The 24,243-nt window shown below is 61.9% G+C and overlaps 1 protein-coding gene across 2 annotated transcripts; it reads left to right on the forward strand.

Annotated features, from left to right (window-relative positions):
- Positions 1–1,964: 1,964 nt before the first annotated feature.
- On the forward strand, positions 1,965–23,924 carry LOC309804560 (tubulin polymerization-promoting protein-like). Of its 2 annotated transcripts, none has more exons than XM_082621977.1 (4): positions 1,965–2,035; positions 16,140–16,460; positions 22,759–22,912; positions 23,050–23,921. In XM_082621977.1, the coding sequence occupies exons 2-4, from the start codon at positions 16,144–16,146 to the stop codon at positions 23,242–23,244; spliced, it is 666 nt and encodes a 221-aa protein (XP_082478103.1). In that variant the 5' UTR covers positions 1,965–2,035; positions 16,140–16,143; the 3' UTR covers positions 23,245–23,921. The 2 variants fall into 2 exon arrangements, with proteins under 2 accessions (XP_082478103.1, XP_082478102.1); XM_082621976.1 differs by lacking the exon at positions 1,965–2,035 and adding an exon at positions 9,312–12,354 and having other exon boundaries at positions 23,050–23,924.
- Positions 23,925–24,243: the final 319 nt, after the last annotated feature.

Below are 24,243 nucleotides of genomic sequence, written 5' to 3' on the forward strand. Positions count from 1 at the left end.
GGCCCTGCCTCTGGGATGACTCTGTCCCTCACACACTTCTGCCCCCGGAGTCTGGCACTCACCTCCCAGAGCAGTTCTGCCATCGGCAAACCCGCACATTTATGCCACAGCGCTTGCACAGGTTTTGAAAGTGGACCGAATGCTCGCCTTTTGGCTAATACGATACTGGGAACATAATAACGAGTAGTGTTTTTCGTTCTTTCGTTTGCATCGTTAATAGTAACTTCAGCGGTGCTCGGGGCTGTGTGGGACAGAGAAGGTGCAGCCCAGCTTCAACCTAAAGAGTCAGGACCGCAGGTCACGAGGAGCGGGCCTCAGGGGGACCTCCTGCTTTCCCTGTCCTTGCGACTCTAAGATCCTGGACTTGCCTGGTGTCCAGAGCGTGAAACTTTTCAGGGAAATGAGAAATAGAAGCCCATCTTCGGCCAGTTTTGAGCAGGAGCAGAAACCAGAGGGGCTGAGAGAAAGGCACGTCACCCCAGGACCACGGTGGGGATGGGCGGGCTCAGCCTGCCTGTCCCTGGTTCCCAAAGGGTCGAGAAAACCGCATCCTCTCTCCCGGGGGCGGGCGGTCTGTTGGACAGCAGCACCTGTGACCCCTTCTCTGGCTCAGCACCCCGGCTTCCCCTGCTGCCTGGCCCGGCCGGAATCCCAGGTGAAGTCGGAAGCTGCTGCCCGCAATTCCGACTCAGACGAGACCTGAGAGCTGGGCAGAGCCTGGGGTCAGGTGTGGGGTCTCTGCAGCCAGGACGAGCACAGAGACTGGGTGGGGGGGGAGGGAAGTCTGTGGCCAGATGGGCCATGGAGGTGTGTATGTGTAAGGCTCAGGGTGGGGGCTTTGCAGCCAAGAGGGGAGGACAGGGCCTGCGGTGGGCTCCTTGGCCAGCGCCAGGTACCACGGCAGTGAAACTAAAGGCCACGCTTCCCCCTGGAGCCCGGGCATCTGGACAGTTTGGGGCGGCTTGCTCCACTGGAGGGGGGCCTGGAGGATAGAGAGGGAGACCCCTGCACCCCAAGTCTCAGGACTAGAACCTCCCTGTCACCCCGGCCCCAGAACCTTCGGCTGAGCAAACTCCTGGTGAAGGCGGGGACGCGCCCTGTCTCCGAACCCACCCCTCCTGGCGCAGAGCCGGCCTGGTGGAGAGGAAGCAGCAGGTGTCCCGAGAAGAGAGACGAAGAGACCCTGGAAGAGGCTCTGAGGTCTGCAGCTTTCACCCAGGTAACCCGCGGAGGCCCCGGTCGGACGCAGGAAGATGGCCCGCCTCCAGCTGGAGTCGGAGCCCGGGTTGGGGCGCCGCCGCTCGCCCCCGGGAAGGCGTCCCAGCTGCGCACCGCGCCCAGGGCCCGGCACGGAGCCGCCTCCCCGCCTCTGGCCCACCCCAGCCAGGCGCTCGCCTCACCCTCCCACTGTCCCCCAAACTCTCGCGGGGCGGCCCCACTCCCCGCCCCACCCTGCTCCCCTCCTTGAGGCCCGAGCCCGGTCACCCCGGACCCCAGCGTTGGCCCGAGCGTCTCCGCAGAGAGGCCAGCGTCCAGCCGACCCAGCCGGGAGGCCCGTCCTCGCGCCCATCCGTCGACCCGCGTCCGGGGTCCCGGAGGGCCAGGTGGGACCGCACGGGCGACACCCCGCCCCGCGGAGCCGTGTGGCCCTGGGGCCAGCGCCGACCCGCCTTGTAAGGCAGGGTCCGCGCTCGGACGGCCTCAGTGCGCCTGGCAGCCCGGGAGGGAGGGGGCGGGGCGGAGCCGCCAAGAGAGTGCGGGGCGGGCCTGGGGGGCGGGTCCGAGAGGGGGCCAGTGGGGGCTGGGGGCGGGTCCTGGGACGGGTCCTCCAATAGGAGCGCGGGGAGGGCAGGGCGTGGGGCGGACCGGGCGCGGAAACTGGGGGCCAGGGGGCGCGCCGGCGGGTCTGGGGGCGGGCCTGAGGCCGGGGGCGGAGCCGGCGGGCTGGGAGCTGCGGCGCGAGCGCAGGCCGGGTACCGGGTTGCTCGCGCGCGAGTCGCGGAGGCGCCGCCGCTGCAGTCGCCGCATCTCCGAGGTAAGGGGCAGCGGGGCTCCGTCCCGGGGCGCGGCGCGCAGGGCCACCTGCGCCTGCGGGCCGGGGCGCGCCACCCATTCCCGGCGCCCGCCCGCGCCCCTTCCCCGAGGCCCAGTGCGTCCGTGCGCCCCGCGCCCCGGAGCTGCCGGCTATCCGCGCGGCGCTCGGGCCCCCGTGGCTGCGTCCGGGCGCGGGTTTGGGGACGCGGGGGCGCGGGCTGGAGCGACCGGCGATGCAAAGGGCAGGTTTATAATTGGGCCCTAAATGAGGCTCCTCGGCCTTTCTTCGTGTCGGTGCGTAACGCGATAGAGGACTCCCCTCGCAGCCCCTTCCCTCTCCGTGTCCTGCTACATAAACACCGTTCACATGCCCAGGCCTGGGGTGGCGGCTGCCAGCGAGACTGCGGGACATTAGGGCTTAGAGGGTTTGAAATGAAGCCACTGTCATACAGCACGAATTTAAGGAGCCCCAGGGCCACAGAAAGGGCCGTTTGTGTCCAGGGGCCGAGAATGTACGTGATCCTTTGGCGAGAACTCGGCCGTCCCTCGGTCCGGCATTAACGTCGCCATATCGGTGCAGGTGAGAGGGTCAGGCCTACACTTTGCAAATCCAGAAGCATCCCCGGAGGGGTGTTCTGTTTTCTTATCGCATGTGGGCACATAACCCGGCAATCAAGATAAAGAGGTTGGCTGCCAGTGTATTTTTTCCACACGCCCCTGGGGACCAGTGCCCCGCCCTTGAAGGAGGATCCAGAGAAACCCTTTATTCTGCGGTTTCAGTTATGTAAATGAAGCCTTGAAATGAGGTGGGAAGAAAACCCTCCCTGTGACTGCTGTTTTGATAGGCGCTTTGTGCTCTGATGATGGGACACCTTTTAGGCTAAGCTGGCTATGCTGTCATCCGTCTGTGTGTTTACTGGCTAATTCATCTGACGTTTATAAACGATAAAAGACCTAGCTCCCACGGCCCCCCCCGCCACCACCTCCCAGGACTCCCCGTGGCCAATCTCTCAGGGAGGGTGCGCTGGGGGGGTGCTCCCCAGGGCCTGGGCCAGCCCCTGCCGCCTAGGAGGTGATCAGTAAACCCTGACCTGAACTCCAAGTGCCCTAGGACCACATCCGGGGATGGAGCAATGGGCCTGGGGAGGGAGAGCTTGGAGCCGGCAGAAAATGGGGAGAGGGGCGGGGGCCATGGGACAGGCGCCTTGCGAGTGCCCTAAACTGGACTCCATGACCCCTTCTCTGGTACCAGCCCCTGTTCCCACCACGTGGTTGGAATCCCAGGGCTCAGTGATGAGTGATGGGGGAAGGGGGTGCTGGTGAATTGCCTGGGGGCATCTGCAGAATGCGTGCCACACAAGGGTATGTGTGTTTTCCTGGGGAAGGGGCCTTCGTGATTTCCAGAAGGATCTGTGACTCAGAAAGGTACCCTAATTTATGTACTACATTAAAAAATTCTTCTCCATCTTTTTGGAATGACGAAGTGATGGAGATTAGTGGGAGCTGTGTTGGCCGAATTCTTATCTCCTCGGTGTTGTTTGGCTGATCTTCGTGAACCCTTTGAAGTTGCAATAAATAAGCTGTTTTAACTGTATACAAGGTTATAGATGCTCATTGTGGGAAATGTGCAAATCACAGGAGAGTTTCGTGAAGAAAATTAAAATCACTCGTCACTGATTGAGGATTAAGAGAAATCTTTGAGCAGCCAAACTGTCCTCTGGGGCTGCGTCCTCGTGGCTTCCCTCCCTGGTGGGCAGTGGAGCCGCTCCCTGCAGAAGAGGCTGAGAATTAGAAGCTTCCTCAGGGAGAGGCTTGCTGGCTTAGCGCCAGGGCTATTTATAGCTGGTGATGTTGCTGTGAGGCCAGAGGAGCACGTACAGGAGCCGCCATCCGGGGCCACTGGGGCCACGAGGCACAGCCCCCACTGCACCTTGAAGTATCAGGGCCTCCCTGGGTCGGGAGGTCTGTGCCCTGGGCCCAGCCTGGCACCATCTGGAAACCACCCCAGACCGAGGGTGCCGGGCACTGTGCAGAGGCCACCTGAGCCCCAAACCCTGGACCAGGCGGATGCTGGGATTAGGCAGGAGAATCGACACACGCCCAACTCCTGCTGCTTGAGCAGCAGGTGTTTCCTGGGAAGGAAGGTGGGGAGCTGCCTGGGGGGTGCCCAGCGGCATCTGGGGCTCAGACGTGGTCTCCGGCGCCCCGCTCTTCAGCCCCTCCTCGGGAGACCAGCCCCCTCTTGGGGTGGGGAGGTAACCATGGTGTCACAACCCATGGAACCCCCAAGCTTGGCACCCCCAGTCCACAGCATCCCCGCCACAAGTCCCAGCTCAGCAGAGTCTCTTCAGAGGGGGAACGTCCTCAGTGGCATCCACATGGCAGTTCCTGGAAATGGCTTTGATTGGCCCTGCTGGGGTGACAGGGGAGGGTGCGGGTTCTGTGATCTGCAGCCCCCAAGAAGGGCATATGGGGGAAGGGCCGCTCCCCACAGGGACGTGGCATGCTGTCTCCAAATCTCGTTTGCTGACAGGGAAGCAAGACTGTTTTGCGCTTGCAGATTTCCCCTTTAACTGTACGGGATGTGCAGTGACGTGCAGTGAAGCTCAATTGTAATTTAATGTCTAAATGTCCAAATGTAGGACCTTCCTTGGTGAAGAAATGTAACAAGTCTTTCACAGGGGGTGAGGAAATGATGGTGTTCTGACTTTGGTACCAAACCCAAGTGTCTTCTGCGACCCCCCATTAGCTGGGGGTGTGTGTGAGCTTACCCTCGGGAGAGCACATTCATGGCCACTTTTCCTTTTCTTAATTAGATTTGTGAAAAGGAAGGACTGGCCCTTACCTTTTTTCAAGCCTAAAAGTTAAGAACACCTGGAGCCCTTTCCTGCCCATCGCCTTGTGTCCCACAGAACAGTGTCCCCGTGTGTCCCCCTGTGTCCCCAGCATGTCCCATGTCCAGTTGTCCCAGCACAATCTCCCCTCTTTGGGCCACAGTCCCAAGGTCTCATCCTGTAACCCTGTTGCACCCATTTGTTCAACAGACATCAGGTGCCAGGTGAGCCCGGCCAGGTCAGCCCCGGGAAGCTCTCGCTCCAGCGGGAATGTCACAAAAGCCAGCATCCTCCGGGGGCCTCGTTCAGGCCTCACGCTCCCACTGCCTCTGGGCGCGGGGGGCCACGGGCCTCGGAGCCTGGGAGGAGCCCCCAGCACCAAGCTGCCTTCCTGGGAAGGCGGTTCCCGCAGCTCATCTGGGCCTCGTCTGCCCGGCCCTGGCCCTGCTGGCTGCTCGGCCCCCAGGCCTCCAGAGGTCCCGGGCCGCTCCTTCTTCCTCCTGCCAGGGGTTGTGGCTGCCCCCCAGCCCGTTCCTGGGGAGGGACTCTGCTTTTGCTGTGGTTTTACTCCCTGCGCCTGTTTCCCGCCCCCCCTCCGGTTTAGTGTTTAACCTTCCTGCCTCACAGCACGTGCTCTGCGATGCTGGCGCGTTTCGGGCAGTACCGCGTGGAGCCGGTGCCTGCTGCGTTCCGTGAGCCCCTCACCGTCCGCTGATCCCTTGTGTGGGCCACGGGCCTTGGGGTTATTTCCATTCTCTGGCGTGGCTGCCTGGAGCCCCCCTGCGTGTTCCTCGGAGAACACGTGCGAATGTTTCTGCTGGGCCCTCGGCGCCCCGTCTTAGCCGATGGTACCGGCGGCTCCCCGGAGTTGAAGCCCCTTGACGGCCGCGCTCCACAGCCGCCGGCAGTGGGCAGGGCGCAGTGGCCTCTTGGCGGGTGGCCTTCTGGAGGGTGCGTGCCAGAGCCTGCGTTTCAGGCTAAGGTAACGAAGCCAGGCGTCCCCGCCAGTGACTGGGTGTCTGGATGTGCTGGGCCTCCTCGAGTCCCTTGCCCGTTTCTCTAGAGCTGTCTTTTTCTGGTTGATCCACAGGGTTCTTTCTAGATTCTGGAGACAGCAATGTGTGTTGCATGTAAGAGACACCTTCTCTGCCCACAGCTGTCTTTTCAATCCTTAGTGATATCTTCTGATGAATGGAAGTTCTGAGTTTTAATCTGGTGCCATTTAAGAATCTTTTCCTTTAGGGTTAGTGGTTTTTGTGTCCTGTGTAGAGTCTTTCCCACCCAGGACATCAGATACTCTCAAACATCCCCTTCCTGAGGCTTAATGATTTTGCCTTTCCTGCTTCAATCTGTACCTGAATTAATTTCCATTTTTCTCCATGTGTCTGTTCAGTCAGCCCATCTCCTTTTGTTGAAAAAGTTTTCTTCCCCGCTTTTCCTTTGTTGTCCACACTGTCTCTGCACCTGTGCGGGTGGATTGGAGGCTCTCTTCTGCCCAGTGGTTTATTTTCTGTCCTTGTACCAAGACCACACACCACACTGGCTTCATTTCCAGAACTTTCCATCAAGTCTCGAAACCGCTGGGCAAACCCTCCACCTGTTCTTCCTTCAAGATCGCTGGTTAATTCATGGTTTTTTGCCTTTTTGTGTATATTTTACAGTCAGCTTGTCTCACTACCCAGACATAAAAAGTGTTAGAATTTTTATTTGGATTAAATTAAAACTGTGGATGAATTTAGGGACAATTGACCTCTTTGTATTTCAGACTTAACCCATGTTCATAATATCACTGTTCTTTCAATAATGCTTCATAGTCTCTGTGTGGACGGTCTTACACATCTTTTGTTAAATGTATTCCTAGGTAATTCATATTTCCTCACTTTTTTTTAAATGGTATATTTCTAAATACCTTTTATTGTCTGGTTTTGCTGCTACATGGAAATAGATTTTTGTATGTTGACCATGTATCCAGAAACCTTGCTAAACTCACGTTGATTCTAACAGTTTTCCTGGGATCCCTTTGGATTTTGTGTGTACACAGTCATAGAAACTGCAAATAATGCCAGTTTTATTTCTTCCTTTCTACGTTTATATATTTATTTCCTTTCCGTATCTTACCACACTGACACAGTGAGTAGAAGTGGTGATAGGCAAGCGTCTTTCTCTTACTCCAGTTTGAAAGGAAAATTTTTCAATATTCAAAGTGTGATGATTTTGTAGCTTTTTGTAGGTACCCATTATCAAATTAAGGAATTTATTTCCTTTTCTAATTTGCTCAGAATTTTTACGGTGAATAAATGCTGAAATCCATCAAGTGCTTTGGCTGCATTTATTAAGATGATAATATGATTTTGGTTCTGTGTTGTGTTATGTGGTGAATTATATTAAGTTAATGTTAAATGAACCTTGCACTCCTGGCATAAACCAAACTTGATTGTAAGGTATTGATCCTTTTTATCTATTACTGGATTCAGTTTGTTAATATTTTGTTTAGGGTTTTTGTATCTGTGTTTGTAAGTGAGATTGGCATCCATTTTTCTTTTCTTGTAACGCCCTTATCAGGTTTTGGTACCAGGATTATTTTAGCCAGAATGAGTCGGGTGGGGTGTTTCATCTTTTACTCTTCTCTGGAAGAATTTGTGTAAGACTGACAGTATTTCTTCTTTCAGTATAAGGAAGAATCTGCTGGTAAAGTCATCCAGGCCTGGGGTTTTCTTTGTGAGAAGGTTTTAAATAAGAATTCAAATCCTCAATAATTATAAGAATTAATAATAGATACAAGAGCAATGATAAGAATATATTTCTTCTTGTTACTGTTTGGTAAAATGGCTTTTGTTTTGTTTTTAGGAATTTGTCTGTTTCATTTAAATTATCAAACATGTTGGTCCAAAATTGTTTATAATATTCTCTTATTATATTTTAATCCCTTAATATCTGTCGAGCTTGTAGGGATGTCCTCATTTTCCATCTGATATGGGATATTTTGACCTTCTCTTTTTTTTACTTGATTAGCGTCCCCAGTATTTATCAATTTTATCAGTGTTTTCAAGGCATTAAGTTTTGATGTCGTTGGTCCTCTGTATTATAGATTTGTTTTCTACTTTATTAATTTGTACTTTTATCTTCATTGTTTCTAACACCTTTGTCCTTAATTTGCTGAGGTTTTTTTCCTAACTTCCTGGATGGCAGCTTACCTCACATATGATGGTGTACCCACATACCATTTTCCTATGTGTGTACACCATACACATGCACATGTGTATGTACATGTGTGCACACACACACGTTTCCGCCATGTCTAGCTGTTTTCTTTTGGGTATTTCTGATCCACGAGTTCTTTAACCTGCTCTGCTGTGAATCCCATCCACTGAGTTCTGAATTTTAGTTATTGTGTGTTTGTTTTACGGTTAGAATTTCCAAGGTGTTCTTTTTTCAGATCTGCTACCTGCATTCTTACAGGCCCCATTCTTGGCTGGAATTCCTCACCTTGTTCTTTTTCTTCTCTGCACACGGTGCACGTAGTTACTTTAAACTCAATGTCTGATCCAGCTCCAGTAACTGGAGCCTCTCGTCGTTTCTGCTTCCTGTTGTTTCTGCAAGTTCTTGGCACTTGTTCCCCCTCTTGGGCCTGGTTATTTTTTTTATCATCATATGTGGATATTGTGTTTTTCCGTCTCCAACGGTCGTCTCCTCCTCAGGAGTGCTTGTGTGTGTCCTGCCGCTGTTTGGGGCACCAGCGCTCCAGATCCCCGCATCCACGCTGGGGGTAGAGGGGAGCCGGCCTGACCGCCCCTGACTCCCAGGCGCCCGTCCGCCCACCCCCAGGGCAGGGCTGGTCTGTTCAGGGTGCCCTGCCCTCCCGGGTGGGGGGCCTGGGGCTTTTCAGTCCCCGTGGTTGGTGGGAAGCCTCCCAGCTGTCTGGCACGGGGTGGGTGGGGAGTGAGGGCTGGGCTGCAGACCACTGCGGAGACCCTCGGGCTGCCTCCAGCTTTGCGCTTCACACCTGCGCCGGCTGATCTCCTCTTCGGCTGCTTGGGGCCAGGAGAGGCTTTGCGGCCTGCAGGCGACACTGCCGCCCACCTGCCAGCCGTCAGACCCAGGCAGCGGCCCTTCCCCGCAGGCCCCTCTGCTCTTCCTGGCCCTGCGGTTGGCTTCCCCGGGCCCCGGCCTGCCCCCCACGCTGTGGGCTCCGTGGGGTCTCGGGCGGCCTGAGAGGCCTGGCCCCAGGACCTGCCGTGCGGGCACGTGGTGACCGCAGGGCGCCTGCCGTCGGGGAGAGGCCAGGCCATCCGCGGGCAGCTCCACGTTCCTGGAGCTAACAGACTTCCTGTTGAGGGTCTCACGTGCACGCCAACTCGAGGCCGGACCCCGTCTGCGGGGAGGGGCCTCTGCCCGCTATTGCCCCTGGGTTCTGTGCCGCCGCCCAGGCTTCACTCCTCTGGGCCTTTGCAGGCGCTTTTCTCCGGGGCAGGGACCCCCTTCTGGTGTCCCTGCTGTGTGCGGGTCCTGCGGCCGCTGTGACAAAGGACCACAGACTTTTGACTGAAAACTACAGAAATATGTCCTCTCCCAGTTCTGAGGCCAGACTCCCAGTCCGAGATTGAGGTGTCGCAGGGCCGTGCTCCCTCCAGAGGCACCAGGGAGGGTCCCTCCTGCCTCTTCCAGCTCCCGGGGCTCCGGGCATCCCTGGGCTTATGGCGACGTCCCTCCCGTCTTGGCCTCCGTCTTCACGTGGCTTCTCTGTCTGTGTGTCTCCTCTTCCGTCCCTTGTAAGGACACCTGTCAATGGACTTAGGGCCACCCTGGTCCAGAGTGGACCCATCTCGAGATCCTTAGCTTGATGACGTCTGCAGAGACCCTTCTTCCAAACGAGGCTCCTCCACCTTGCGAGGACGTGGACACACCTGGCTCGGGAACACCATTCACCCACTACACGTGCCCTGCACAGGGTCCGCCCGACCGCAGGTTGGCTGCAGATGCCGTGTTCTTGGATTTTGTAAGAAACTTGCTGACAAACAGTAGAGACCGGCTCTGGGACCGGGGGACTGAGGCCCAGGACATGGTTCCTGGGAGGCCAAGGGGTCCCAACGGAGTGAGTCCCCCAAAAAGCCCCAGCTTCGTGGTGACCCAGAGAAGCTCCTGCTGTCCGCATCAGTTCTTCTGAGGGGCAGGGGTGGCAAACCTGTCCTGGCCCCTTCCTCCCCCCCGCCCCCGTCCCCTCCCCCGCCAGCCCGACCAGCAGGAGCCCCCAGGCCCGCGGGTGCGGCTCCCGCAAGATGGCCACGGCCCCCAGGAAGGCGCCCGCTCAGCCACCCACCTTCTTCCCTCTCGTCCCAGAGAAACCGCGTTTGACTTGGGCGCAGGGGACAGTGTGGCTGTGACTGTGGTTCCCAGGCTGCCCCGAGGGATGGCCTAGCCTCAGTGCAGGAGGTCCCAACCCCACGGGCCTTTCCGGGCCTACGGCCTGAAGCATGTGACCCGGGACCTGAGTGGCATCCTGCTCGGACGGTGCGGCCGCTCGCCCCGTGCTGTCGGGGCCCCTGCAGGGACCGTGGAAGGCAGCGCCGAGCCGGCAGGGCTGCGTCCACGCCTGAGGCTCCGGGACCGTCTGCTCTGCGGGGCAGGCACTCAGAGGCCGCTTTGTGCCCGCCTGGGAGGCCCCGCTGCCTGGGACGAGTGGTCATTCACATCGAGTGTCGGGCAGCCGAGCTGTGGTGGCCGTATTATGACTAAAATGTGGACAGTTGCCAAAGGGCTGTGTCGTGTTCCAGTGGACTCTGAAAGAAAGAGCCAGAGCTGCGGGCCGGCGGCCCAGACGGTGCGCAGCCCCGACGCCTCTGTTCCCCTCGGGCTGTTCCCTCGGAGGCTGTGCCTCTTCCAGGGGCTGCACCGAGGGCGAAGCTGGACCCCGACCCTGGGGGCCTAAGCCCTGGTGGACAGAGGGGAGCAGGGGGAGGCGACGGCATCCATCCCCCGGCTTCTGGCCGCTTGGTCTTTTGCATTTTCTGTCCTAACCCTCACCCGCCCACCTCATCTTGGCTGCACGGGTACAGCGCGCCCACCCGGCAGGGGTCAAGGAGGTTCTCCCCGGGACCAGCTGACCAGGCGCCCTGGCCTCCTGTGCGGCCCCGGAGCAACTTGGGACTTATCTGGGGGCTGCTGCTGTTACTCCCTCGCCCCCTCCGTGCGCCATCAGTCCTGGGACTGGGCCCGGTGGGCTGAGCCGTCCAAAGGGGCTGGGCTGCCCTGGGAGGCGCCTGCTTGCCCTGCACTCTCTCCTCCTCTCCTTCCCGCACTTGGCACAGAGCCTCTGGGTTGCCTCTGCGCGTCCAGCGGCATCCGGCGAGGGGCGTTCTGTGCCCAGGCCCCTGCACGGCCGAGGTCAGGTGCGCTCAGCAGACTGTCAGCCCGGTGGGCGTCAGGAGCTCCGTCGAGGTCCAAGGAGGGCTAGTTTGTCAGATGCTCGGGAACCTGGCATTTCCAGGGCCCGTGCGGTTCTTGCGCAGAAGCAGGGTCTCAGCTGGACCCCGGGCCTCGGGGGCACATCAGCGGGCGCAGCCACGGCCCAGGGACTTGGGCTCTCGGCCCTGGTGGAGGGTGCCGCCCCTGGGCCCGGCTTGCTGTAGACATCTGGAGGGTGCTGGCACCACGCCGGCCCTGAGAACGCAGGAGGGTGGCACGTGGGGTGGGCCGACGGGGCCGAGGACCAGGAGCTCGAGAGCCCAGGGCTCCCACCGCGGCTCGTGCCTCCAGAAGGTTCCTTCTGGCGTCCGCTGTCCCGGGAGCCCTTTCCCACCTGCGGGCCGGTCTCCCGGTCCCGAGCAGCCTCTAGGACGAGGTCGGGGACAAGAACCCCAGTCGAGCTCTAGCGCGTCGTCAGCGACACCCCCAGGGCATCCCGGTGGCCACAGAGCGCTGAGGCCTCTGGATCCCCCGGCTCTCCGACCCTTCAAGTAGGGGGCTCGCCAGTGGGGCTGATGTGTTGCGGGGAGGTTCCGGACTTGGGGTGCGATGCCCGGTGACCCGGCAGAGCCCGTGGTGGGGTTCGGGCGCCGTGACCCGAGTTTCCCCCGGGTCAGTTTCCCGCCGGCCCAGCTCGCTCGGCGTGAGGTGGAGCCGGGTTCCGAGTTCCGGGAGGTTTGGCGTCAAGGAGGCCGGCGGGACGGGGCCTGAGGCCTGAGCAGCGCCCCCGCAGGGCCTGGGAGGCGGGGAGTCCCCTGTGCGGGTCCCAGCCCCCAGACATGCGCATCCCCTGGCCCGCATCCTGCCCCCAGAAGCACGCCCCCCCAGACCCCCCACCCGAGGGCCGGCAGCTTTCCCAGGCCGCCCTCCAGCGAGCCTTGGCCATCCTGGTGCACTCAACACCCGCCTGGGGCTTCGGGCCCAGAGGACCAGGGAGGTGGAATGGGCCCCGGGGGCTGGAAGGCACCTGGATCCCAAGGGGCAAGATGCTTGAGGCCTGGTCCGATGCAGGAAGTGCCTGCAGGTAGGGTGTACATATGGGCAGCGTGAGGAGGGGCATTGGGAACGAGAGGCTGAGAGTTGGTCTGGGGGGCCCGGGGGTGGAGGTGCGTTCACACCTGCGGGAGCAGGAACACACACTCCACCTGTGGTCTCAGTGCACACCTGTGTTCTGCTCGAGGAGGGGGAGCCAGGGGAGGCGGAGCTGCTGTTGCCTTTAAAACAACACGTGGCCCAGCTCACATGCACACGTGGCCCAGCTCACATGCACACGTGGCCCAGCTCACATGCACACCTGGCCCAGCTCACATGCACACTTGGCCCTGCTCACATGCACACGTGGCCCAGCTCACATGCACACGTGGCCCAGCTCACATGCACACCTGGCCCAGCTCACATTTACACGTGGCCCAGCTCACATGCACACCTGGCTCAGCTCACATGCACACTTGGCCCTGCTCACATGCACACGTGGCCCAGCTCACAGGCACACCTGCCCCAGCTCACATTTACACGTGGCTCAGCTCACATGCACACGTGGCCCAGCTCACATGCACACGTGGCCCAGCTCACATTTACACGTGGCCCTGCTCACATGCACACCTGGCCCAGCTCACATGCACACCTGGCCCAGCTCACAGGCACACCTGCCCCAGCTCACATTTACACGTGGCTCAGCTCACATGCACACCTGGCCCAGCTCACATGCACACGTGGCCCAGCTCACATTTACACGTGGCCCTGCTCACATGCACACCTGGCCCAGCTCACAGGCACACCTGGCCCAGCTCACATTTACACCTGGCTCAGCTCACATGCACACCTGGCCCATCTCACAGGCACACCTGGCCCAGCTCACATGCACCCTTGGCCCTGCTCACATGCACACCTGGCCCAGCTCACATTTACACGTGGCTCAGCTCACATGCACACCTGGCTCAGCTCACATGCACACCTGGCCCTGCTCACATGCACACCTGGCCCAGCTCACATTTACACGTGGCTCAGCTCACATGCACACCTGGCCCTGCTCACATGCACACCTGGCTCAGCTCACATGCACACCTGGCTCAGCTCACAGACACACCTGGCCCATCTCACAGGCACACCTGGCCCAGCTCACATGCACACCTGGCCCTGCTCACAGGCACACCTGGCTCAGCTCACATGCACACCTGGCTCAGCTCACAGACACACCTGGCCCATCTCACAGGCACACCTGGCTCAGCTCACAGACACACCTGGCCCATCTCACAGGCACACCTGGCCCAGCTCACAGACACACCTGGCCCATCTCACATGCACACCTGGCCCATCTCAAAGGCATACCTGGCCCAGCCCACCGGCACACCTGGCCCTGCTCACAGGCACACCTGGCCCATCTCACATGCACACCTGGCCCATCTCAAAGGCACACCTGGCCCAGCTCACAGGCACACCTGGCCCAGCTCACAGGCACACCTGGCTCAGCTCACGTACACACCTGGCCCATCTCACAGGCACACCTGGCCCAGCTCACAGACACACCTGGCCCATCTCACATGCACACCTGGCCCATCTCAAAGGCATACCTGGCCTAGCCCACCGGCACACCTGGCCCAGCTCACAGGCACACCTGGCCCATCTCACATGCACACCTGGCCCATCTCAAAGGCACACCTGGCCCAGCTCACAGGCACACCTGGCCCAGCTCACAGTCAACCTGGCTCAGCTCACGTACACACCTGCTCCATCTCACAGGCACACCTGGCTCAGCTCACAGGCACACCTGGCCCATCTCACAGGCACACCTGCCCCATCTGACAGGCACACCTGGCTCAGCTCACAGGCACACCTGGCACAGCTCACAGGCACACCTGGCTCAGCTCACAGGCACACCTGGCACAGCTCACAGGCACACCTGCCCCATCTCACAGGCACACCTGGCTCAGCTCACAGGCACACCTGGCCCAGCTCACAGGCACACCTGGCCCAGCTCACTGGCACACCTGGCCCATCTCACAGGCACACCTGCCCCATCTCACAGGCACACCTGGCTCAGCTCACATGCACACCTGGCCCATCTCACAGGCACACCTGGTCCTGTTGCAGGCACATTGCTAACATGGATTCCCAGCCCTCCTGGCTGGGGGCACTGTGTGCTGATGTCACGCAGAAGCTGTGACTGTGGCAGATAAGGGTCTGTCCTGGGTCACCTTTTCTACAGGTTTTGCTTCAGATAGTCACGTCTTAAGGGCGTTGCCCGGGAGAATCATTCTGGAGACACAGGCCTCGTGGCACCTTTTTGGGGCGCGGACAGCCTGTGAGGGGCTGGTGGGCCAGGGGGTCACGTGGTGTCTGAAGACAGCTGGGCCCCCATGGTGGGTGGTCCCTGGAGCCTGGTGGACACTCTGGGGCCGGCTTCCCCAGGTCCGCTCGTCCTGCATCTCCTTCCACTCTGGTCTGTGAGTCCACCTGGCAGCTGCCTTGCCCTCTCCACACCCTCATTTGAAAATGCAAATCCGGTCATGCCGTCCATCCCCACACCCACCGTGAACCCTCATCAGCTCCCAGCTCCGGAGCCCGCGGGGTCAGCCGTGCCTCAGCAGGGCCTGGCCAGGGGACACTCACACAGTGTTCTCTCCACCTCACCTGCCCACCCCCGTTCCTCCTACCCCTGGCCCGGGCCCCACCCCGTGGACCAGCGGCTGACAAGCCTCACGTGGAGGGAGCCGGGCCTCCTGTTTGCCACGTCCATGGCCGGCCACAGCGACGCCTGGCCACGGGGCGCAGCCCACACGTGGATGCCGTTTGTCCTCGATGGCTCCAACACCGGCTGTGTCGTTTCTGCTCCCCGCACCGTCCTGCTTCTCCCCACAGCAGGAAGTCACCTTGGAGAGCTTCCCATCTGCATGTAGGGTCTCACTCCTGTTAGTTTTGTTAAAGTAATTTTCAAGTTACTTTATTAAGCTACAAACGTGGAGCCCAGGACGGAGAGCTGGGTCCTGGGGCTCATCACCACATCCCCAGTCATGTCCACCCTGCCCTGAGCCCCTGGTGTCCTGGACCATCCTCACCAGCCACTGTGCCTTCTTGAGCTGCACTGCCTTTTCTGTTTGGGGAACTTGTAGGTCCTGAGTTCAGCAGGGCCCTGCTCGGGACCCCCACAATGCCAGGTTGCCTACTGCCCCCCGCTGACCACTAGCCGTGACTCTGGGGGTGGGCATTGGTGCTGAGCTCCCGGCTCCCCAGAGCTGCTGGAGGTGGAGGTGTCTTCTCAGCCCCATGGGGACCCGGGCCCAGCTTTGGGCATTCACTGGGCTCCTGACGCCATCAGCCACCCCCCAACGTGAGCCCCCCCTACCCTGGGCGCAGGCCGCAGCCCCGCTCGGCCCTCGGAGTCTCCACAGACCCCTGCTCTCGCCTGGGGCTTCCCTCTTCTACTAGCGGTCTGTTCGGCCCGCTGGACCCTAGTCAGCAGACTGGGCCCTGAGGTGGGCGCAGCAGCGTGACCGGTTCTGGATCCCTTCCCCGAGGATGGTGTCACCCCACTGATGCCCGGGAAGGTGTCACTCAGGGAGCCCCCAGAGCAGGAGGGTCCTGAGTCCCCCAGGAGGCTGGCTCGTGCCCCACCGTGCTGGAGGCTTTGACTGTCGGGGACTTGGCGGCCAGGGCGCCAGGGCTGGAGGGGCCTCGCCGTGTTCTGCAGCAGATGGACACTTTGTCCCGGGGTCGCACAGTTGCTGGCGGGCCACAGCCCCTGTCCGCGGGCAGCGGGGGCCTTGGGCATCTGCCCGCAAAAGCAGGTGACCTCTTGTTGCTTCCTCCCAGTAGCATGGCTGACAGCAGGCCCAAGCCCCCCAAGCCCGCCAACAAGACGCCCCCCAAGTCCCCAGGGGACCCCGCGAAGGACAGGACAGCCAAGAGGCTGTCACTGGAGTCGGAGGGCGCCAGCGAGGGCGCGGCCGCCGCGGGCCCGGAGCTCAGCGACCTGGAGGAGGCCTTCCGGAGGTTTGCGGTGCACGGGGACACCAGGGCCACCGGGAAGGAGATGCATGGCAAGAACTGGTCCAAGCTGTGCAGGGACTGCCAGGTGATCGACGGCAGGAACGTGACCGTCACCGATGTGGACATCGTCTTCAGCAAGATCAAGTACGTGTGCGCCTGGGACCAGGGGGGTGGGAGCGGGGCTCTGCGTTCTCTCGGGCGGCCAGGAGGGCGACGCCTCAGGACACTCTCCCTGCCCGGAAGAAGATGCCCGGGAGTTTGAACCAGAACAGGCCCCAGTGGGGCCGGGAGCCCAGGTCAGGGACGTGCCGCAGCCGCCTGCCGCAGCCTGAGGGGTCTCAAGTGGCAGAGCCCGGCCCGTGGGGGGCTGCTGGGGGCCGGGGGCACGAGTCCGGGAGGTGGGCGTCTGTGGCGCCGCTCCCCTCAGCTCTGGGGGACGTTCGCGTGTGAAGAAGAGCGGGGATGACGAACGGTGGGCGCCGTGTGCTTGTCCGTGTGTGTGTCTGCACGCGTGTGCACACGGGCTCGGGCGTGTGGTCCGGGCGTCGATAGGCCCCCTCCCCCTTCTCCCGCCCTTCACACCCCGGGACCACACCTTGAGGACAGCAACAGCATCTCCGAGGCATCACACAGACACGCACACACGCGCACGTGCATGCCCACACGTGTAGAACTCAGGTCTCCACTCTGCTGGTCACGGCTCACCCGGAGGACAGATGCCCTGGACAGGCCTTGGAGACCGCGTGTGCAGGAGGCACGGGCAGTGGAGGCACACGGGCCCTTGTGCCCCCTGGGAAAGGGAGCCCCATCTGGTCCCCGTCCCGCTCTGGAGGGCAGGACACTGCTCAGACACTCAGGGAGGAGGCTTGGCCCCTGGCGCCCAGGCACTGCGGGGGCCCCACCTCAGAGCCTGGCTGCTCTGGGCCCCAGGGTCTCTGCCTCGGCTCGTCGCGGGAAGTGGGCGGCTGCAGCCCCGGTCCGGCGAGGGGTCGTGGTCAAGACACGGTCAAGACCAGTCTGTGGCTACTCCCCCTCTGCCCTCCTGGACCTGAACTCCCTGTGGGGTCCCTGTGACCTGTGTCCCACTTGGGAGAGCCTGTTCTGGGGGAGGGTCCCCCAGACCTCCCAGCTGTGCAGCGGGGGACCTTGCCCTTGGGAACGGAGAGGGAGACAGTGCTCCCTGGGGGGTCCTGGGGGGGTGGTGCCCTGAGTCGGGTCGTGGGGTCCTGCAGGACAGGCTGGGAGCCACACCTGGGGGACCAGGTCTGAGGAGTGTGGGGCGCGGTGGGGACGCGCGCGTCCCGGCGTGCGGGTCGTGGGACCGCGGCCGCTCCAGGTGGCAGCCGTGGCAGAAGCGCCGCAGCTCGCGGGAGCCGTGGGCGCGGAACCACACGGGTCGCTGACTGCCGATGGCTGTTTCTGTTTGGGGCGGTTGCCATGACTCTGCAGCCCTGCCGCCAGCCCGGTATCTGCAGCCTCTGTTTAGGCCGGTCGTCATGGCAGCGCTTGTTTGTTTGGATGTTGCTATGTGTTAAGTTTTAAACACGGTTCTTGCAGCTCTTCCCCAGGCCTCGACTGAAGACTGCCGTCTCCGGGACCAGGGCTTCCCCCGGCCCCGTGCCCGCCCCCCCGACCCCCCAGCCCCAGGGCGGAAGGAATTAACTCAGGACCCCGTTCCCATAAGCACGAGTGTCACCCCAACAGTCCCGCCGGGGGCCCGTGGGCCGCAGGGTCCCCTGCGTGTGTGCCCAGGTGGGAAGGCCGGGGAGGCGGATGGCGGCTCTGCTGGCCCTTCCTGGCCCCCACTCGCCGGCTTTCTGGCCAACGGTGGCGTTGCCCGTGACTCTGGAGCCCTGTCTGGGCTGCAGGTTAGGAGGACGCACGCCGGGGCGGGGGACGCGGCCCATTCTTGCTGCACGGGCTGCGGAGGGAACCGTCTGAAGCGCAGAGCTTGGCGCATCGGTGCAGAGACCCAGGCCACGCGGGATGCCTGCGGGAGCGGTGGGCAGGGCAGAGCCGGGTGCGCTGTGCAGTCCCAGACACGCCAGCGGGGCCCAGCGCCTGCTCGGTGCCTGGCGCCCGGGCCTGCCCTGCCCTGCCCTGCCCCTCCCTGCAGGCTGGTGGGTGAGGCTGTGGCATTCGGGGCCCTGACCCCAGCACGTGCTTCCAGCTGTGGTGTTGGGGGTCTCACAGTGTCCTCCGCGGGGGCCTCTCCTGGCCGCCCGAGGCTGTGCAGGGCATCCAGCAGCTTCTGCCCTGGCCTCCTTGGGGCCTGCCTGGCGTGTCTACAGAGGGCCAAGGCTTGTGGGGGCAGGAATCGGGCAAGTCCGTCCATGCTGGCTCCTCAAACCGCTGATATTGGTGTTGGACGCCAGTGCACACAGGCCTTTTGATGACCTTCCCCAAACATCCAGAAGTGGTTTCAACGACCTCAGGTGCATCTGTCCCCAGAACCCGTCCCTGAGCCTCCAGCCTGCGTTAGGCCCTCGCGAGGTCGGGAGGAACTTAGGATGCTCTTCCCTGCTTGGGGGGCAGCTGACTGTCGGGGTCACAGGTGCCCTTCAGGCGGCCGGCCTGGAGGCCGCCAGACCTGGGTGTGAGCAGCCTCCTTCCAGGTTGCCAGCAGCGTGGTCCCTGGGGCCCAGGAGCAGGGGGCTGGCATCTGCCCGCTCCCAAGGCCTGGTACCAGACGTGTGGGCAGCTGCCACATCACACTGCATCCTCACCCTGCATCCAGGTCCTCCAGACAGCGCTCCCGTGGCCACCCGCACAGCCCCGCTGGCCCAGGGTCTGATGGGAATATCCCGGGGGCTCCCTCCTCTGGCCCTCGTTGGTGCCTTAGCCTCCCCCTCCAGACCCCACTTCCTGCTCTCTGGACGGGTCACCCAGGTCCCAGCTTCTGCTGCTCAGGGGAGCCTGGGAGTCGGCTTTCTCCAGCCCCCAAGTGGCATGTTATCTGTGGTCCAGAGGGGGCCCCTTGCTCCGTCCTAGGACATGTTAGCCAAAGTCCAGCGGCCTTCATGACGCTGGCCCTGGAGACACAGACCTCTGTCCTCGGAGGGCTGTGCTGCCCCCCCCCCCGCCCAGATCCCTGGCCACCGAGTGTCCCTGGTGACCTTCGGGAGTGGCCGGGCTCAGCCCTCTGCCTGCCCTGCGTTTGGCCTGGAGGTCTGGGGACACAGGGCCTGGGAAGCACAACCCATGGGGCCTCGTGTGTGACCAGTGACCCCATTACTGCTGGACCAGCTTTCCAGCAGAACAACGGCCTTCTGAGCAGGGCACTGGTTGGCCCCAGTGCTGAGCCGGGAGGAGGGGGTTTGGTGGGGGGACCCTCTCCGGTTCTGTGCACTCGGGAGAACAGGCTCCCTGTGTGTGCGGAGCCGTGTAAAGTGATCACGTGTCTCCAGGGAAGAGGCTGGCAGTGTCATTCGAGAACTCCCCAGGGACTGTTCCCAGCGGGGGCCGCGGGGCCCCCTGGGGAAAGCTCCCTGCCAGCCCAGACCAGGCTCTGAGACCCTGTCTGGCGGTCACGGTGGGGACATGTGGGGACACCCGGCCCCGCCAGGTGGAGCAGGCAGGTCAGCGCCCTGGGCCCGCACGTCCACTCGATCTGAATGCGGCCTCTGACGGAGGCCCCGTCGGCCATGCCCCGCCCCCAGCCCGAGTGACTCACACTGGTGGTGCCTGGTGCCCCAGCGGCCGGTCACCAGGCTGGCAGGCAGGCCTGGCGTCCGTGAATAGAGACAGGAGCGCCTTGGACAACCCAGGACAAACAAGTGGGGCCCCACGACCGTCGTGGGTCAGCGACCAGCAGGGATGGCAGGTTCCCCGCCCCAACAAGGCCAGGACCACGCTGCCCGGGACAGCTGGGCCAAGGGATCCCCCCAGCCCGGCCCACGGACCTCAGAGCCGCTGTGGTGTCGCAGCCAGGCTTTGAGGGGTGGAACCCACCGCCGGACACGGGGGCTCTGATGAGGCCTGCGGTCCAGGTGCCCCTCCCGACAGCCGTCCAGGCCTCTCGGGCTCCGCTCCCCACCCGCCCACATGGCCTCGCTGGCGGCACGACTTGGTCGTCCTCCCCGTGGCCCCTGCGGCTGTGTCCTCCCTCCACTGTCTCCCCGACCCCGGGGTGGCCGGTCAGCACGTCCCGTGTCCTCAGACTCACGTGTCAAGTGCCTGTGAGTCCCGGCATGCGCAGGGGACGTCCTGAGGCATGTTTATCGCTTACCGCTGGGCTGTTGGAGTTCTGGTGACTGAACAGAACCACGAATAGGAGAGTGATACACACAGGTTTACGTGCGAGTGAGACCCAGGAGGGGTCAGGGGCTGTGCATGGGCTGCCGGCCCACCTTCTGGGGGTTGCTGCCGCCTGCACCCTTCCACACCGTGGTGTCCTTTTATCTGGTTTACTTACTTCCGCTGTCCCAGTGGGTGTGTGGCAGGGCCGCATCCCGGTTTAACCTGATTTCCCTGGTGCCCAGTGACGTGGAGCGTCCTTCACGGGCTGGTTTGCACTTGTAGGTCTTTGACAAAGTGTCCGGTTCAAATATTTGCCCAACTTTTTTTTTTTTTCTTTCTTGCGGTACACGGGCCTCTCACTGTTGTGGCCTCTCCCGTTGCGGAGCACAGGCTCCGGACGCGCAGGCCCAGCGACCATGGCTCACGGGCCCAGCCGCTCCGCAGCATGTGGGATCTTCCTGGACCGGGGCACGAACCCGTGTCCCCTGCATCGGCAGGCGGACTCTCAACCACTGCGCCACCAGGGAAACCCTGCCCAACTTTTTACATTGGGTTTTTTCTTGTTGTTGAGGTATAAGAGTTCTTTGTGTGTTTCAGATACAAGTCCTTTATCAGATTTTCTCCATCTGTGGCTTGTCTTTTACTTCTCTTAACAGTATCTCTTGAAGAGCATGGTTTTAAAATTTTTGGTCAAGTCCAATTCATTGTTTTTCTTTTATGGACTGTTTTTGGGGGGTCATTCCTGAGAAAATCTTTGCCTAAGCCAAGGTCACGAAGAGTTTCATTTGGATGCTTATCCAGAAGCTGGATGGTTCGGGGTCTGTGATAAATGCAGGACTGTGGTCCAGTTGAGTTAAACTTGTAGACGGCGTGGGGCACAGGCCAGGCCCTCTCCTCTGTGCGCAGCCTCCAGCCGCTGAAAGGACAGTTCCACCTCCATTCCCTGGCTTTTGCAACCTTGTCAAAAACCCTTACATGTGGCCTGTTTCTGACTGTCCTGCGGCCGCTCTGCGGCCGTGCCTGTGGCTTTGCGGCCGGTGCTGACGTGGGGGCAGCCCCCTCCCACTCTGCCCTCCCCTCTCCAGCCGGTCCCCTGGGTGCCGTCAGCTGCGCTGTCTCGAGCCCTTGGCTTCTGCAGGCAGCCTTTCTGTTGGTCCCCGGGGCACCTCCCCCCACTCCTCTTACTGTAGAACATTGAGAACCTCACCGGATGGATTCGCTGGGGAAGATCCAAGGTGGCATAAGTGCTTTTCAGTTAAAACTCATAGAGACCAAGAGCCAGTCTAGAGCCATTTTGAAATTGCGAGAATGGACTTCCCTGGTGGCGCAGTGGTTGGGAATCCGCCTGCCGATGCGGGGGACATGGGTTCGAGCCCTGGTCTGGGAAGATCCCACATGCCGCGGAGCAGCTGGGCCTGTGCGCCACAACTACTGAGCCTGCGCGCCTGGAGCCCGTGCTCCACAATGGGGGAGGCCACTGCAGTGAGAAGCCCACGCACCTCAACCAAGAGTAGTCCCCGCTCGCCACCGCAACTAGAGAAAGCCCGCGCGAAGCAACGCAGCCAAAAAGGGAGGGAGGGAGGAGAAAGAAATTGCGAGAATGACCTACCAGATCCCGGGCGGCCGTGGGATGCCTCCGGATGAGGAGCTGCTCCCGGGTCCCGGCTGTGCCCCAGCGCGCCCAGTGCTGGTCAGGCCCTGGCCATGGGGAGGCGGCCCCCAATCCTGTCCCCGAGTGGGGACCGTGCCCCCCACCCCCTGGCGACCCCGCGCAGGCCGGTGGCCCCAGCCAGGACTGCAGCTGCCTTGTGCCGTGGGATCTGACGTGCTTTTCACCCTTTCCCTCTGATGAAGGCGACATGCTCGCCCACTTTAGCACCAGACCAGGATGTGTTGGTGTCCAGTCGTTCATGAAGGACGTGCTTCCTGTCAACTTCGCTCCAGGACGATTTGTATTTGCTGCCATTGCCGACGGCAGCCGACTATTGGGTGTAACGCCGCAGACCAGGGCGGGGCAGGGCACGTTCTGTGTTTTAATGGAAGACTCGCTCTGGGCTGTGGGAAAGAGGTGGGGTGAGGGGTCCCCTGATGTCACCGAGGCCCTGGGTGGGGTGCGGGTCCCAGCCCAGTGACTGCTCAGCGCCTCCTCCCCGTGGGGGTGCCTGGGCCCGGTGGGCGCCCCCTGAGCCCCCTCTCCCTGCAGGGGCAAGTCCTGCAGGACCATCTCATTCGAGCAGTTCAAGGAAGCACTGGAGGAGCTGGCCAAGAAGAGATTCAAAGACAAGAGCGGAGAAGAGGCCGTCCGGGAGGTGCACAGGCTCATCGAGGGCAAGGCCCCCATCATCTCGGGGGTGACGGTGAGTTCGGTGCGCGGGTCTCGGGAAGGAGGCAGAAGCGTGGCTCCCGGGCACCGGCGGCCCCCGTCCACGGTCTGGGCCCCTGGGCTGGACTCGCCCTGGCGGCTTCCCTGACCTCGTTCCCCGCTCTCTTGCAGAAAGCCATCTCCTCGCCCACCGTGTCGCGGCTCACGGATACCACCAAGTTCACGGGCTCCCACAAGGAGCGCTTCGACCCGTCGGGCAGGGGCAAGGGCAGGGCGGGCCGCGTGGACCTGGTGGACGAGTCGGGCTACGTGCCGGGCTACAAGCATGCGGGCACCTACGACCAGAAGGTGCAGGGGGGCAAGTAGCCGGCGGGGCCTCCTCCCGTCGCCCAGTCCCCCACCGCCTCACACTTCGTTACATTCCTGTGCTTGCAGGCAGAACTCGGACCCGGGGCGGGGCGGGGCGGCCGCGGAGGCTCCAGGCCCGCCTCCCTCCCACCCGGGCCCGCACCCCCGCCACCCCAGCTTTGGCCCCGACTCACCTTTCCTAACACACCTGCCTCGTGCCCGCCAGGAAGTGGGCAGATGGCCCTTTCCAAAGTGTCTCCCGGGTCCAGACCACACCGGCCACTGGTTTGCAGCAAAGGGGGCGTTTTAAAGGAGCTGGTGGGCAGACCCTCACGGGGCAGTGTTGACCCACAAGCGCCAAGGCACCAACCAGCAGCCCCAGTAAAGCGGAGGGAGCCCCGGACAGGGCGCCGCGGGGCCTGGCGAGCCGCACGGAGGTGTGGGAGGCGGGGCTCACAGGTGGAGCCTGACAAGAAGGTGGGGACAGTCCCGTCTCGGGGCAGAGGGCCCGGCCCCGCGTGAACGTCCCACGGATGACGCGCGCTCGCAGCCCTGCGTGGCCCTCGTCACCCCGCGTGTCCCCTCGGCCGCGCGGGGAGGCGGGGCTCAGGCCGCAGGGCGCGGCTCACGAGGAGAGACGCGGGACGAGCGTGGGCCGCGGCCCCTCCACCCCATCAGCTCTCTCCTCCCCCAGGTCCTCTTGGTCGGAACAACCCAGCTGATCCCGACGTCCCAGCGCAGGTCCTGGAGAGGAAGGACTTAGGCCACGGTTGCCAGGTGTGTGTGCAGGGGGCCCTGGGTCAGGGTCGGGGGGGCCCGGGCGCCACCTCGCGCCACCACATGGCGGGCCTGCTGACGGGCTGGCGGGTGTCCGCACGGCCAGCGCCGTGGGCTCCGGCTTTCACTGAAGACCCACCCGCTCGGCCCTGCATTCTGAACTTGAAGTGCCCGGGGTGTCAGGGTGACTCTCAGGTCTGATGGAGTAAATCTTTTCAGAAGACCTCTGGGAAAAGGTGA

This window comes from Mesoplodon mirus (assembly GCF_964341445.2).
Source record: "Mesoplodon mirus genome assembly, chromosome: 5".
NCBI classification, from domain to species: Eukaryota; Metazoa; Chordata; class Mammalia; order Artiodactyla; family Ziphiidae; genus Mesoplodon; species Mesoplodon mirus.